The sequence below is a fragment of the Vicugna pacos genome, chromosome 5 (assembly GCF_048564905.1).
Source record: "Vicugna pacos chromosome 5, VicPac4, whole genome shotgun sequence".
NCBI lineage: Eukaryota > Metazoa > Chordata > Mammalia > Artiodactyla > Camelidae > Vicugna > Vicugna pacos.
This window is the reverse complement of record NC_132991.1, coordinates 52,197,026-52,212,591: the sequence shown is the minus strand read 5'-3', so window position 1 is coordinate 52,212,591 and position 15,566 is coordinate 52,197,026. Positions and strand designations below refer to the sequence as shown.

The 15,566-nt window shown below is 37.0% G+C and overlaps 2 protein-coding genes across 4 annotated transcripts in view; one reads left to right on the top strand and one right to left on the bottom strand.

Moving 5' to 3' along the window:
• CERKL (CERK like autophagy regulator) overlaps positions 1-15,566 on the top strand; it is a 122,099-nt gene that overhangs the window by 101,682 nt on the left and 4,851 nt on the right. The window contains exons 12-14 of one of the 3 annotated variants that reach the window (XM_072961256.1): positions 3,782-3,960; positions 4,806-4,889; positions 8,751-8,771. In XM_072961256.1, the coding sequence (XP_072817357.1) occupies positions 3,782-3,960; positions 4,806-4,887 (261 nt within the window). In that variant the 3' untranslated portion in view covers positions 4,888-4,889; positions 8,751-8,771. Of the gene's footprint in view, positions 1-3,781; positions 3,961-4,805; positions 5,491-8,750; positions 8,772-15,566 lie in introns of those variants that run through there. The other 2 variants (XM_072961255.1, XM_031677755.2) reach the window with 2 other exon arrangements.
• ITGA4 (integrin subunit alpha 4) overlaps positions 5,192-15,566 on the bottom strand; it is a 74,347-nt gene continuing 63,972 nt past the window's right edge. Inside the window, exons 22-28 of the mRNA XM_006210226.4 lie at positions 15,294-15,384; positions 12,820-12,927; positions 11,921-12,046; positions 11,147-11,266; positions 9,693-9,791; positions 9,212-9,331; positions 5,192-8,783 (exon numbers count right to left, since the gene is read on the bottom strand). Of these exons, the coding sequence (XP_006210288.2) occupies positions 8,688-8,783; positions 9,212-9,331; positions 9,693-9,791; positions 11,147-11,266; positions 11,921-12,046; positions 12,820-12,927; positions 15,294-15,384 (760 nt within the window). The 3' untranslated portion in view covers positions 5,192-8,687. The remainder of the gene's footprint in view (positions 8,784-9,211; positions 9,332-9,692; positions 9,792-11,146; positions 11,267-11,920; positions 12,047-12,819; positions 12,928-15,293; positions 15,385-15,566) is intronic.

Here is a 15,566-nt window from a genome sequence, read left to right as displayed (position 1 = left end):
TTAGACATTCTTTTTTCAATATGAAAGTAGCTATCTTCTGATTTAAAAAGTAACAGATGCTTACTATGAAAATAAAGACAAAGACATAGTAGTGCACATAATTCTGTATCTATAGGAAAATAACTTTTTTCAAAAGGAGACCATGTTACGCATGATATAACATTCTTATTTACTCAACCAGTCATACCTTTTGATACAAAAACTATTGCCTCTGTGTGTTTGATTGTATGTGTAGGTCATTAAAATTAACTGATTGACTTAACTCTTTCCAAAAATTAAAGTCCATGCTATTGCTCTGTAATTTTTTTGCAAAGAAATTCTAAAATGTTTTCCATAATGGTATCTATTAAGAATAACTGGATTTTGGGGAGAGGGTATAGCTCAGTGGTAGAGCGTGTACTTAGCATGCACGAGGTCCTGGGGTCAATCCCCAGGACCTCCATTAAAATAAACAAACCTAATTACCTCCCCCCTAAAAAACATAAAATAAAAACAAAACAAAAAAATTAAAAAAAAGAATAATTGGATTGATTCTCAAGGTGACTGCTTTCAAGCAATGTTAATTTGATATATTTGTTTAAAAATTATAGACATACACATATACATATACATGTACTCTCTCCTTCATGGTGACATTTTTCAAAAATGTAAATTGATATAAATGATACAATACTATAAAGACCGGATAAATGTAAGATCATATAACCTAGTGTCTATTAGTAGCAGTTCTGGTATCCAGGAAGGGAAATGTAACACTTCAACCTAAGGAGAGCAACAACCTAGGTCTCTGAACCATCTTTACCAGGCTGAACTGAATTGAATGTTGATGTATGTTAACAAGAGTAGAACATCTTAAAACCCATCATTTTTAGGTGACTCATCTTGCCTTCCCCATCTCTACAAAACAGATAGAAGGTTGAAATTATTCTTCAAGTCCTTTCAACTCCATCCTGCAGAAGGCTTTTGTTTTCTGTTTATACATTTCTACGTTCACTTTGACCATCATTTTTGGTAGGGAGTTTAAAACCCTGAAGTGTTCTTGCTTCCCAGAGATTTGTTTGCAGTCTTCTTGTCTTCTCATGATACCTTTTTCTGGGTGACTTCATTGCCTCCCACTGCTTGAAGTACTATCTCTGAACTTTGCACACTACCAGGGGTTCTGCATTCTCGTCTGATCTGTGGGACTGCTCTGCCTTCCTGTGTGCTGAGAAGGTTAAACTCGTAGGCATCTTGAGTCCAGCATGTCCGTTGTTTCCCTGATTGCCTTTCCCCCTGATGGTGCTCCTTCCGTATCTCTCCACGCAGGGCAGTGGCACTGCTCTCCACCCATCCTGGAGTTACTCAGGGTCCCTCTCACTCCCTCATTCCTCACAACCAGTCCACCAGTTAATTCAACCTTAATCCTTTCTTGCTTACAACAGCCTCCTTTTGGTCCTGCTGTTCTCTGATCTTGTTTGCTGCATTTCCTTCTAGAGGGGTTTTTCTGAAACACATATCTGCCATAACAAATATCACAGACTGAGTGGCTTAAGCAGCAGAAATTTATTTTCTCACAGTTCTGACGGCCAGAAATCTGAGACAGTGTCGGTAGCTTTGGTTTCTCCTAAGGCCTCTCTCCTTGGCTGACAGCCGCCTTATGGCTATGTCCTCACTTGGTCTTTTCTCTGTTCATGCACGTCCCTGGGGTCTCTCTGTGTCCCAGTCTCCTCCTCTTATGAGGACAGCAGTCATCCTGCATTGGGCCCATGCTAAAAACCTCATTTAACTTATTCTTCTAAAGACCTTATCTCCAAATACAGTTACATTCTGAGATACGGGGGTTAGGACTTCAACATATAAACTGGGGAGGGAGGACACAGTTCAGCCCATAATACCATATATTGTCTGTTTTTTAAAATCATGTATAGGCATTTATATATTCTGCAAAGCAAATGCCAGAATACCAGTGCTGCCATCAATACCATACTATGTTGAATGTTCTGTAGTTTGTTGATCATGTCTCTGTACTCTTGGTTTCCTCTCTCCAGAGCTTCCTCCCTTCTCCTCCAGGCTAATTCTTCTGTGTCCTTTAAGACTCAGCTCAAGGGGGCAGTTCACCCAGCATCCTGAGCCTGTTGGCCTTTTCTCATTTCTCTCATTTAACTCTGCACTTACACCACCATGGTCCTTACCTCTATCCCAGCTTTAACTGTTTACTGCTCTTCCTCGTGCCTCAAACACCCTCACATGTGATACCAAGCTCTTGGCTTCCCTGAAGTCCCATCTCACAATGTCTGTGGCTTCATAGGAATACATTTGCATGGATGGATGGATGGATGGAGCTACATTTTGTGAAGTGTGCACGTGAAAACTGGTGAGGTAAGACAGTAGACTTCCTGGGGAAGGCCATCAATCCCTGACATTCCTTGGCTTCAGGTGCATCACTCTAGTCTCTGACGCTGCCATTACAAGACGTTCTCCCTGAGTGTCTGTCTTCCCGTAGCATTCTTCTTCCTTCCAAGGACACCAGTCCTGGTGGATTACAGCCCACCCTAATGATCTCATCTTCACTTGATTATATCTGCAAAGACCCTGTTTCCAAATAAGGTGACATTCACATGCACTAAGAGTAAGGACTTCTAGAAATCTTTATGGGGGTCACAATTTAACCTATAATAGCCAATGATCATTGATTCATTTAAAATAGATTATTTTTACAATGAATGATGATGTAAAAATTTTTATAAGTGCACAGTGTGAGGGGCGGCCCCAAAGCCTCACCCCTGAGATGGGACGTCTAATGCAGCAACTGTTACACAGCTTTAGAGAGAGCTTTGCTGCTTCCACAGAGAGTTGCTTGGAGCCTCGCAACTCGGTATTTCATTCAGAACCGCTTATACAATGGCGTAACTCAGTATAATCCACCATGTGCCCCAGTGCATTACAAATGGTAAAATCTGTTGGACCTTGGTTTCTATGTAAAATAAGGGGATTGGGGGAAATACTAGTTTTCTGTCAACTGTCAAGTAAAATTCTGCACTTCATTGAGGTTTATATGTGAAAGAAGGGGAAAAACATGTAGGTAACACATTTGGAATAAACCTCATGCCATTTATCTGAAAACTGAAATAGATGAGTGTTTGTGAACTTCTACTAACAAGTTATTTGACTGCCTTTTCTTAATCACTTCAGGGAACATGTATCTTTTCACTATAGTTTCTCCTTAGGCAAATAAGAAACGTTGAAGAGGACTTGGCACCATTTTAGAGTGGTCAGGAAACAAATCCAGTTATCTTGCAACTTGTTCACCTTCCACGGAGGATGAGGCAGGCCAAGCACCTGTAAAAACCACACTGGGCGGACTTTCTCTTTTCACCTTTATAAGTTTAGTTCTTCCTGATGAAATTCCAAACATGACACTTACTCCAGAGTCTGCTTTACATCAGCTAAACTGGTTGACAGTAATAAAGTCAGTGGACCATATAAATGTGCTGTATCAACAGACCAGTATTAAAGATTTTAGTCTTTAATTGGAAATGACTGTATGCAATCGCATAGAAATACACTATTTGCCATAAAACAGGTTTGCCAGCTGCTAGATCTAAACGAGCTGGGAAGGCTTCAGAAAATGGGCTCCTTCTTCCAAAGAAACTGGAACGAATTAGAGCTCCAAAGCTTAACAAACGTCAGCGTGCACGTTGATATTTACTTGCAAGAGAGAACACAGTGAACTTTCTTAGTGCGCGCTGCAGTTAGGGACAAAGCAAGTACCAGGATTATTTGCATTTATTTATTTTTTTAGTTCAGTTTTCCATTTGTTGAGACTTACACTGTTGAAGAAGTAAAAGTTTACCCCAAGAGTAACAGCAGTCGGCACAATCCAGAGGAAGAGGACGGACCACGTGGACGTGCCTCAGGAAACAGTTTCCCTTGGAATATAGATGGTGACTTAATGGAAGTTGCATCAGAGGTCCATGTTAGGTAAGTCTAATTATTTCACCACCTTATATGCCTATCAGTAAACACAAAACTCAGAATATAATGGAAGCCACCTTGTAAATTTATCAGGCAAGGAGTTGGGTAATTTTTTAAAATTTGTAATTCAGGGAAGCATATAAAGACACATGTACAATTTTACTGAAGTATAACTTTGCACATAACTTTGTATTTATTCACCCACTGTCACACAGAACCAAAGCATTTTCTTTGGATATGAGTCTCTACATTGGCGTTGTGACTTACTCTTTTTCATAAACAATGCAGATAATGTCTACAGTTTCCATTTTGAAATTTAAAACTGGATTAAGATCTTAAACCCTCTGAAGCTGTCTGCATAGCAGATGGTTACAATTTAATCCCTCTGTCTTTTAAATTTTCCTTTTAACCCTAGCAAATATTATAACACTTTGTGTTCAGCAGGTTGCTTTTATCAAGACTTTCCAAAGCATTCAACTTACTTTACATAAGAATAATTTTACATATTTATTAACAAGAGCAACTGGTAATAAACAGGCTTGGGAACAAGCAAGCTCACTGTTGGTTAAGCATTAGGACTCAGCGGGTAGAGGCAGAGTGTAGGGGGCTCTCTGGGTAGCCCACTAAATGTGAGCTTTCTATAGGCACAAATGACAGGACTTTACAGTAATTACTGCTGCTGATTTAGTAGACCTCACACTTTACTAGATGGCAGCCCTGCCATGAATATATGTTTGTTGGCTATTATTAGATTTGCATTTGGTATTATGCACCACACTTGATAGGTGTTATGTGTGAAAAAAAATATAGATTGATGAAATAATCATGCATATTATTTACATTCTTTATAGAGTACACCCAAGACTTATCAATCTTTATGGAGGAAGCATGGAAGAGATGAATGATTCCAAAGTAACATGTAATTGTTTATAAAGGTAATGTGCAAACTAGAATTTTAATATGAAGGGATAGTTATGTTTAAACATTTATGTATGTATATTTGTATTGAAGTATAGTCAGTTTACAATGTTGTCAAATTCCAGTGTAGAGCACAATTTTTCAGTTATACATGAACATACATATATTCATTGTCACATTTTTTTCACTGTGAGCTACCACAAGATCTTATATATATTTCCCTGTGCTATACAGTATAATCTTGTTTATCTATTCTACATTTTGAAATCCCAGTCTGTCCCTTCCCACCCCCTGACCCCTTGGCAACCACAAATTTGTATTCTATGTCTATGAGTCTGTTTCTGTTTTGTTTTGTCTTTTTTTTTTTTAAGATTCCACATATGAGCGATCTCATATGGTATTTTTCTTTCTCTTTCTGGCTTACTTCACTTAGAATGACATTCTCCAGGAGCATCCATGTTGCTGCAAATGGCGTTACGTTGTCGGTTTTTATGGCTGAATAGTATTCCATTGTATAAATATACCCGTTCTTCTTTATCCAGTCACCTGTTGATGGACATTTAGGCTGTTTCCATGTCTTGGCTATTGTAAATAGTGCTGCTATGAATATTGGGGTGCAGGTGTCATTTTGAAGTAGGGTTCCTTCTGGATATATGCCCAGGAGCGGGATTCCTAGGTCAATATGGTAAGTCTATTCCTAGTCTTTTGAGGAATCTCCATACTGTTTTCCACAGTGGCTGCACCAAACTGCACTCCCAGTAGCAGTGCAGGAGGGTTCCCTTTTCTCCACAGCCTCTCCAGCATTTGTCATTTGTGGACTTTTGAATGATGGCCATTCTGACTGGTGTGAGGGGATACATCATTGTAGTTTTGACTTGCATTTTTCTGATAATTAGTGATATTGAGCATTTCTTCATGTGCCTAAGTCGTATGAGCTGCTTATATAGTCTGGAGATCAAGCCTTTGTCGGTTTCATCTGCAAAAATTTTCTCCCATTCCATAGGTTGTTGTTTTGTTTTACTTATGGTTTCCTTTGCTGTGCAGAAGCTTGTAAGTAAGTTTCATTAGGTCCCATTTGTTTATTCTTGCTTTTATTTCTGTTGCTTGGGTAGACAGTTGATGGACATTTAGGTTGTTTCCATGTCTTGGCTATTGTAAATAGTGCTGCTATGAACATTGGGGTGCAGGTGTCATTTTGAATTAAGGTTCCCTCTGGATATATACCCAGGAGTGGGATTGCTGGATCATATGGTAAGCCTATTTTTACTCTTTTGAAGAATTTCCATACTAAACATACTTTAATAAGAGAATTTTTCCTATTTTTAAAAGAAATTAAAATTGCTATTTTTGATGTTACTTAAAAATTAGCTTCTATGGCTTTTAAGAAAACAAGACCTGAAATATACAAAAAAGAATTTTATTCTGGTTTTTGGAAGGTATTACTGGAATGGAAAGTAAATTTCAAGTTTATTAATTCCAAAGTGACATAATTTGGGTGGTTTTTCTGAATTTGAGTCCAATAATTCTGATGTTACATTTCCTGTAGCCTGCTGTACAGCCCAGAGTTCACGTAAGAATGTCCTGGTTTTCCTGATGAGGTGCCTAATCATGTGAGACTAAATTTCACAATTACACAGCTAAGAAATGACATAACCAGAAATTTTTCAAAATCTCTCTACTAACTAGACTACTTGCCATAAACAAAAGAAAAAAGGTAGGTTATTTTTAAGTTATTGGTACCAGTTGTGTGAATAGTCTCTGGATGTTGAAAACAGGGTTTTGAAATTCATAATACACAAACTATGCAAAACAGCTGACTGGTTAGAACCCGGCCCAATAGGGAGCTGTGTTCCTCTTGCTTCTGGAGGTCATCGGCCCAATAGGGAGCTGTGTTCCTCTTGCTTCTGGAGGTCATGTCATCTGACCATTATAGCACACTGTTCTCAGACTCAGTACCGCCTGAAATACTGTCATTTCTCATAGGAAAGAAGCAAATTTAAATATCCTCGGGGATCATCTTTGAAAGCAATTCTAAATTTCGATTTGATTTTCCACCAATGATCCCCGACAGTTTCTTGAAAGAACTACTTGTTTTTCATAACAAAAATGTCTTCAGCGCAAAAAAAAAGCATCCCTTAAATTGCAATTAATTTCTCTTGGTAGACACCTAGTTCAGGAGGTTTGCTACTCAAACGTCTTCACAAGTTTCTGTGCATTTCTCATTCTCTAGCCACCAGTTTGTGACTAGACAACTTAGCAGGATTAGGTGGTCTGGGGAGGACAGCTGTTGGCAGAGAACTCGTCTAACAAAATCCTTGATCACAGTAGTAAAGACTGCCCTCTAAGTTACCTATTTAATCACCTCCTATAACAGGTTTTGAAAATTTGGCCACAACCGTCTTCCAAAGACAAACAGGGACAAATCAGATGAAATTATATCCTGCAGTTATCAGCATTTAGTTCATATGTATGAATAAATATTACAAAAATGACTATTTGCAAATGAAAAGATATTTAAAGACAAATTATTTTACATCCAGAAAGAAACAGCTACATCAAAAAAATCTAAGATTAACAAAAAACTTAAATGTTTCACTTATCACTAAAACATGGAAATTCTGTCACATTTTTTATCAGATACCAGCTAAATCTGTATTTTCTAATTTAAATTTGTGAATTTTGCTTCTATTGCCATACAGAAGAGAATGCTCTTATAAACCTAGTAAAAAGATGTATCATACATTTGAGAAGAAAAGGGTTACACCCTGATAAGAATTTGTATATTTGCTTAATTTGACAGTATTTTAAACAGGATCTAACTTGTATGATGTATTGGCCCTTCAATATCATCTTTGCAGAGCTTTGAGTGTTAAACATCATTAGTGAGGTATAGTTTTCATATTTTCCATATATCAGTGTATTTATATTTCAGATATCAACTAAAGTGCAACATTTAAGCTGTTTTAGAATATAAATTTGACTAAAGATGGGTTTTTAAAGTTTAATCCTTGGTACCCTTCCCCTGATAATATAGAAGGACTAGTGGATTTATACCTATATAAACATATTCTTTTAAAAATTTATATATATATTTACAGAAAGAAAAAAAGCCATAGCTGTATAAACAGTAATTATCCAGACATCACCCCATTAAGCTCAAACCAGTGTATAAGTTCAGTCTGAAGACTGCCCATAATGTTCATAAACAGCTGGATAAACGGTTGTTGAGCAAAGCCCATAGGAAATTACAAATCAATGTCTGTGAGGCTAAACTCTGCTTTAAAATGATAACAACAGTCCTCTTCTATTCATCAGAAACTTTGGTAACAGTTCTTTAGCAGAATTTTTCAAATATTTCTAGAGACCCTAATCCAACAAGTCTCAAAAATATATTACAAATGAAGCATTACCTATTCAGCGGAATTTACTTTACCAAAGCAACAAGCGTATGTATATGGGAAATGACACCTATTTCAAGATTTCTCCAGTGGAGTCGTTTACTTCCTCAAGATGATTTTAACGCAGGTCCACTTTCATTTCAGGATCTCTTAGTTATCTTTAATAAACTGTATGTGTTAGTGTCTTTCCATTTAAAAGCTGAAAGATTAGATGTATTAAAATCTTACCTTTGCAGTTATTTTCTCTCAAAGAATAATTGCTTGGTTTTCCATTTGCATTTCACAAGGTCACAAGGTCATGAGTAGAAAAATGTATGTAGAAGTCTGAGCAAAATTCATGGTTTCTTGTAAACAATGTCTACTAATTTCTTTACTCTAACCTGAGGCTTATTAATTCTCTCAATTTGAAAGACGTCTTCAGTCATCTTTATCATTTTTACTGTTAATGTAACTCCAGCTGTCTCTTCTGTTTTCTTGTAGGATGGATTTGTACTGTCTTTTAAAGAAGCCAGCCTGAAAATAGCATTGCATAGTCACTAGTGTATAGTTAGGAACATATTATACATCGAATTGTAGTCAGCAAAAATATAGAAAATACTGGGTTACAGAACATTTTTTTGTTACTGCAGGATTTCCCAGTGATATACACATACTTCAAAACTGACATTCAACAAAATGCTGTTTTCCAAAATTTTTTTTAAGACAGAACATCTTTTGTTGAAAATAAGTAGTCTTTAAGTAGGCATTTTTTCTAGAGAGACTTTGGTACTGAAGTTGGGAGAAATAAGAGATCAGTACCAAATATCCACAGAAGAATTATAAAAATTAACAATAATACTGAAATGCTTAAATCTAATAATGTAGGAGTCACAAATTGGCTCTGAGAAAAATCAAGAATGGCCTTCTGAGTGGTTAAACATTGGTAATTATTAAAGGCTTACCTTCCACATAACATACGAAATCAATAAAAGTAGAATAAGTCCAAGTATCAAGCTGCTTACAATAATCGCTATAGTGAAATGGCGTTTGGGTCTTTGATGATGCAGTCCTTCCAGCAGAACCTACATACACACACACATCACACATACATAAAGGGCCAGCACTTTAAAAACTTTGCTCCTATTTCTGTTGAGGCCCCTCCGTGATCCCCGATAGTACGAAGAAAACCCATCCCATTCTCTTGCTGGTCTAACACAACACTAGGAAACATTGGTAATTGTTTAGCAGAAACAGGGAGTGTAATGGGCTGTACCCATGGTTCCTCCTCAACCTGTCCTACCAAGTTCACCTCCTGAAAAAGCTGTGTCCCTCCCTTCAGTTGTGGAAAATGCCAATTCCCTGGGAAGTATTTCAGGCTCTCCATGATTTTCCTGACTACCCCCCCCCCCAATTTTAGTGTTTCAGTTAAAAAGGTTATCTTACATGTGCAACATTCTCATCCTTGTTTAGTTTAATAACTCTTGGATTTGGCTCTGAAAAAGCTGTTGCTCTTATTTCAAACTTCAGTGCTCTGGTCTCATCCTGTTTAATAATAATAAAAAAAGATCACTGTAGCCTGATTCATAGTTTTAGTTCATGAAGACATTATCTAAAGGTTTTCATCATTTATCTTTTCCAATTTATTTCACAATTTGTGATGCAATGCAAATGCTTCCTTTAGTTCCAAAGGCATGGCCTTGGTAGTCATTTATATGAAATCATATTGTTGCAATCCTTTTGTTAAACTTTGCAGAGAACTTGATTTACATATTTATAACACTTAGCATTTAAATATTTGATAGTTACCATGTATTTTTCTCTCAGATTGGGAATATTCCCAAAGGTTTTCTTCACCTGATATACATTTCCTCAAATTTATTTTATTTGGGCTTTTTCTAAATAACATTTTCTAAATAACAATGTCTGGGGACATTTTTGGCTGTCCAGACTTGGGAGGTGGTGCTACTAGCATCTGCGGGGTAGAGGCCAGCTATGCTGGTAAGTACCCTGTGGTGCACAGGACAGCCCCTGACGACAGAGAGCTGTCTGGCCCACAGTGTTAATAGCGCCCCCTGTTAAGAAACCTAGACCTTGAGTATGAAGACAAACCATGTTAAGTTTAAATAACTGGAAACTAAAACGTCTGTCTCTTATGTCCCTGTCTGGTGCATTTGCCTCTTGACCACCTTGTGGTAATTTCAACTAGTCCTCTTAAAACATAATAGCTGTCATTGCCTTTGGCTTAGTATGTGCCATGCGCTATTACTAAGTGCTTTAATAAAAATCATCTAATCTGCAACACCCCTGTTAAAAGAGAGATCCATATTGATCAGATCAGGAAATTGAACGGAACTCCAGATAAGACCAATTTTACCTCAAAGTACTTCTCATAAATATGTGTACTCCTTTCTAGGAAGAAGTCCAACGTGTATTTCTTTTAAAATTCAACCTTTCAAAGTTCTTAAAAGTGTGTTTTTGTTATTCTATGTTTGCTTTATTGTTGATGATGTTTGATTTTATGAAAGCCTTTAGTAAAAATGTATTAATAAGTATATATTAAAATAATTTTTAAGCATAAAGTAATTCAGAAAAAACTTTAAAGGATTTTTTATTTAATCAAGGTTCATAAATAGTTGGGCATACTTTCTCAAAAACTTAAGATTGTAAAATAAACTATAATTATATTTAATTACTAAAGCTATGTCATTTAGATAATGTATTCTGAAGTGAGCAAGGGAAACAGTTTTAGTGTTTTGCTCCAGAGTTTACTCTTATTCATAACTTCTTAATTTGTTGAATACCTTCTTACAAACCCACTTACCTGTATAAGATGGTTGAGTTCCTAGATTTCTATGTGAAATCTTATCCACAAAGCTGTCACTGTATCTTAGACTTACCATTTCTAAAACGGATGGCCGGCCTTCCAACTGAATGTGGACACTGGCTTCTTTTCCACTTTCCATTTTCCCAAAATTGCATGAGAAATTTAAACAATGTGGATCAGCTTTTATGCAGTACTTGAAAAGAATACAAAAGAACTACATTAAAATTTCAACTTTTTTTTTAAAAGATGGCTCAAACATTTTACGTGGAATTCAAGATGTGCTCCCCTTAATGACATTTGCAAAAATTATCTTGCCTTAAACAAATGCTTGTTTAGTAAATTATGACAAAAGCAAAGTGTCTGAACTGGATCAGGTGTTCTCCTTAAATTCTTACGAGCTTAATCTGCTAGGATAGAAAAATAAAGACACCCACTCAGAGTCTTGCTAGGTTCCATGTTCTGTGTTCTTGTAAAATTTGGATCATTTAAAGGGTAAGACTGCTTCCTTGAATTTCTTTTCTTCCATAAACTCATTAAAATGAAAAGAGTGAAAATAAATCTCATGCCACAAAGACTTCTCAGCCTTAGACAACATCTTGGCCTCATAAAAGGTCTGGTTGGCATGAACTGGGCATTAGTTAGATAAATAGTGAAACTATATAGTAGATACTTAGTGCTGGGTCTATCTCAACTTTCCAATCATGCCTGTTTCTCACTTACAAGAATGTTACCTGAACTTGTTTCTCTCCTACACTCAACTGACAGTTCTTACCCCTTGGTTCTTGGTTTTAAGTGTTTTAGTTCTGTATGTTGGAAATCAAAAACTACAACCTGAAAACAAACTTACCAGTAGCCTCTTATCAGTCTTTGACAAAAATCTGAGTATGTCTTTCAGGGTCTCCAGTGTACCTTTTCGCTGCTCTAATGCACAGGTTCTTTGATAATTCTTAAAATGGCACTCTCCAGCAGTGGTCTGCAAGAAAAATCTTATTCAATATTGGAAAGAGCAACAAAAGCTGCATGGCTTTAAAACTTACCTTTTCTAACATAGCTCAAGTACTTCAAAAATTGTGAAAATATTTTTTGACAGACTTATTTGGAAGAGAGTAAATCTCTGTAGCAAAAACGCAAACAAAAAAACCCAGCAAAATTTGGTCCTAAACTGATCAAATAAATGGCCTTAACCTTACAGAAATTAGGACCATATGACAAATAGACATTTGAACATGAGCGTGAAATTAAACATTCCTTAGGCTTTAGAGACACAGCATGTTATGACATCTGGAATTCAAGCAAGATTTTTAAGGATTACATCTCAAATCTACTTAGTAGGTTTATTTGTTGATTGCTTGTCTCGAAACTGGGAAGGTAAAAAAAAAATTCTGATAGAATCATCAACATAAGAATATTGATTCTTAAGTAGTGATTTCAATATTGTTTATTAATAAAAGGCTTGAAATACTGATTTTTCAGCAGTAACCTCAAGCTTTATGGAGAATTCTACCAATTAACTTACTTGCACAGATCCCTTTCACAAAGAAAACATACCGAAGATGGTACAGCATAGTTCTGTTTTGTATAAGTCACACCAGATGTTCTACCGTAATCCTACAGTTCTAATGTAATATTCAAAGTGTACATAACACATGCATCGTGAATTCATAGCTTAGCCTAAGCTTGACTGAAATAACAGAAATCTTCATTTTAGAAATATTACTTAGAATAAAGGAAAGGACACGTTTTTACCTGGACATCCAAAATGTTGAACAGCTTATCCGTTCGGGGAATAAAAGAATTTGGTATCATTATTTCCACACTGACATTTGGAGCCATGCTTTGGCCAGTGTTGATGACCTGATAAGAAAAAAAAATTAAACCGTTAAAAATACTTTTATGAAAGTACAGATACCAATGAGCAACATTTATAGTGGTGGAGGTTTGCAGCCAGTGGCTGCACAGCAGAGGGGAACAGAATATCTACAATCAGAACTTTAACAAGTTTGTTAATAATGTAACTCAGTCATTATTCCTAGCCCTCTCCTTTGGGTGTGGATTAGATCAAAATGTCTACACTGATGGTTTATTGCAGAAATAGTTCAAAGAAAAAGTTATCAACCACATACAGTGGACCCCTGAACAACAGAAGTTAGGGGTCACTGACCCTCTGTACAGTTGAAAATCTGAGCATAACTTAGTCGGCTCTCTGTATACACGATTGCTCTGTATTTACAGATTCAACCAACCATGATTTGTGGAGCACTGTAGTATTTACTATTAAAATAATCCACATATAAGTGGACTCTCTCAGTTCAAACCTGTGTCCTTCAAGGGCCACTTGACCATTGCTACAGCACATTATGTATCTAAAAAACCATGATTAGTTGTCCTCATAACTATCCCATGAGGTAGGCTGACTTTATTATTCGCCAGCTCAAGAAAAATGCTAAGTGGTGTTAATGTGGTACCCAAACTGAAAGTTCAAAATTGATAAGAAATAGGACCAAGACCTGGGTGTTCTAATTCTAAATTCTATATTGGTTTCACAAAATTGCTGTGTGCTGAGAGAATCAGCAGCAGCAGTAAGTGAATAAAAATATTTTTTAATTCAGGATAATTATAATGCTGATGCACTCAGAAAATCAGAAAAGGGTAAATTACTGGGTTTCAGAAAAAATAAAACAGGTTTTTAAAAATAATGTATAAGAGGATGACATTTCATTGTTGGTGATAAACTGGGGGATTGCAGAACCCTGAAAGAGGAAGTTGGGCCAAAATATTGCCGCCTGAGAGCTTAACTATAGAACCAATACAGTAAGTTGGAGAATAGATATGCTATAAATAATCTAACTGAAATAGTGTGACTGATAGATTACAAGCATCTTTCAAATGCATATGATGTAGGTGAGGAGAATGTGTCCCTGGCTTTGGGACACATGGTAATTGCCAGACCTTGGAAACACAGGGGAGTTGCAAAAGGCAGTGTCAGCACCAGGGACTGTCCAGACCTTTGGACAAGGCCTTCCTGATGCCAGCAAATAACCAATCTCACCTACAGTTTTCTTCTTCCACGTTTGCCTGGTAACATTCAACCTCCATCTTTATACACGGACAACTCACCAAGCCTGCAGACTGAAAAGTATCTCCAGGCCCAGTCATTCCATTGTAATTTAACCAGAAAATATTTGTCAACTATTAATTGTAAATTAATAAATAGTCCTTTGAGCATCCAACATAATCTCTGTTTCACAGAACATAAACCCCCCATGAACTGAGACAGGAGCATTTCTTGGTCTTTAAAGCAGACAGCTACATTTTTCCAACACCAGTTTATACTAGCATAACCACCACTTGAGTATACACTCGATAGAATTCCAAGGTCATTCTTCCCCGGATCTGGGGCAGTACCCAAGAATTTGCTCTTTGGATGAAACATCTCAAGGGATTCTGACATATATTTGGGAAAGCACTGCTTTACAAAATATAATGTACCTAATCCAGACTCACTCACATTCTATAGACTGTTCTGTAGCTCTAAGAAGGTGTGAGTAGTGCTTTTGGTTCAAAGGTACTTTTGTGAACATTATTTCCAGTTACTTACTCAACATCAGCATCCACGATGCACCCAAAAATCTCAGTTTGAAAGTAAAAAAAATTATGTAATAATATTTAAGCTTTATATTAGTATATGAATGCTTCTGGATGATGATAGCACTCCTTTTAAGCAGATTATTTAATAAATGATGCATCACATATCACCTGAAAGGCTGACCAAGCGGACCTTAATTGGAGAGGCAGATGGAAGCTTCCTTTACTTGGTAAGGTTAGGGCTTGTGTAAAGCTCAAACCCAGAAGAGATTTCACCGGTTTGCACCCCAAGATGCCTTTGCTTCACCTGTCCTGATTTCTGTATGCATCTCTTGCGGATTCACTTCCTCCCCTAATTTTGCCTGTTTCAGGCATTACTGCTGCTCCCACTTGCTCGCTCCCACCTGTACAAGAAGAACGGGCTGCAGTTACAGGGACAAGACAGATAGGAAAGAAGGAGCAGGGGCTCGAGAGGCAAGGGTGTGAGTACCTTGCCACAGCTCCCTCCCTACTATTGGCCAGATGTGGTCCTGCGAAGCCAGGGGACATCACACCTACATGATGTCCTCTGGGGCAAAGCATCAGTTACATTCTTTCAGTTTGTTACAAAAGTCAACACGATCAACTTTTCTTACGTGGAAAGTGAAGTTCATTTTTTCTGCCACACACATTTCAGGCTCGTCTTCCTCCTTTGGTCCATACACAAACGAAGGTGGGTTTACAAACCTGACAGAAACAAATTCAGATTCAATTTAACTGTCTTATTTGATGAGGTATTACAGGAAGGAAATCAGAAATATTCAAATGTTGTAGGTTTAGGCAGCTTAATAGTGGTAGAGCATTCCTTGCCCACAATAACAAGATATGGACAATGGAAAAATAGGATGACACACTCATCACAACCAAAT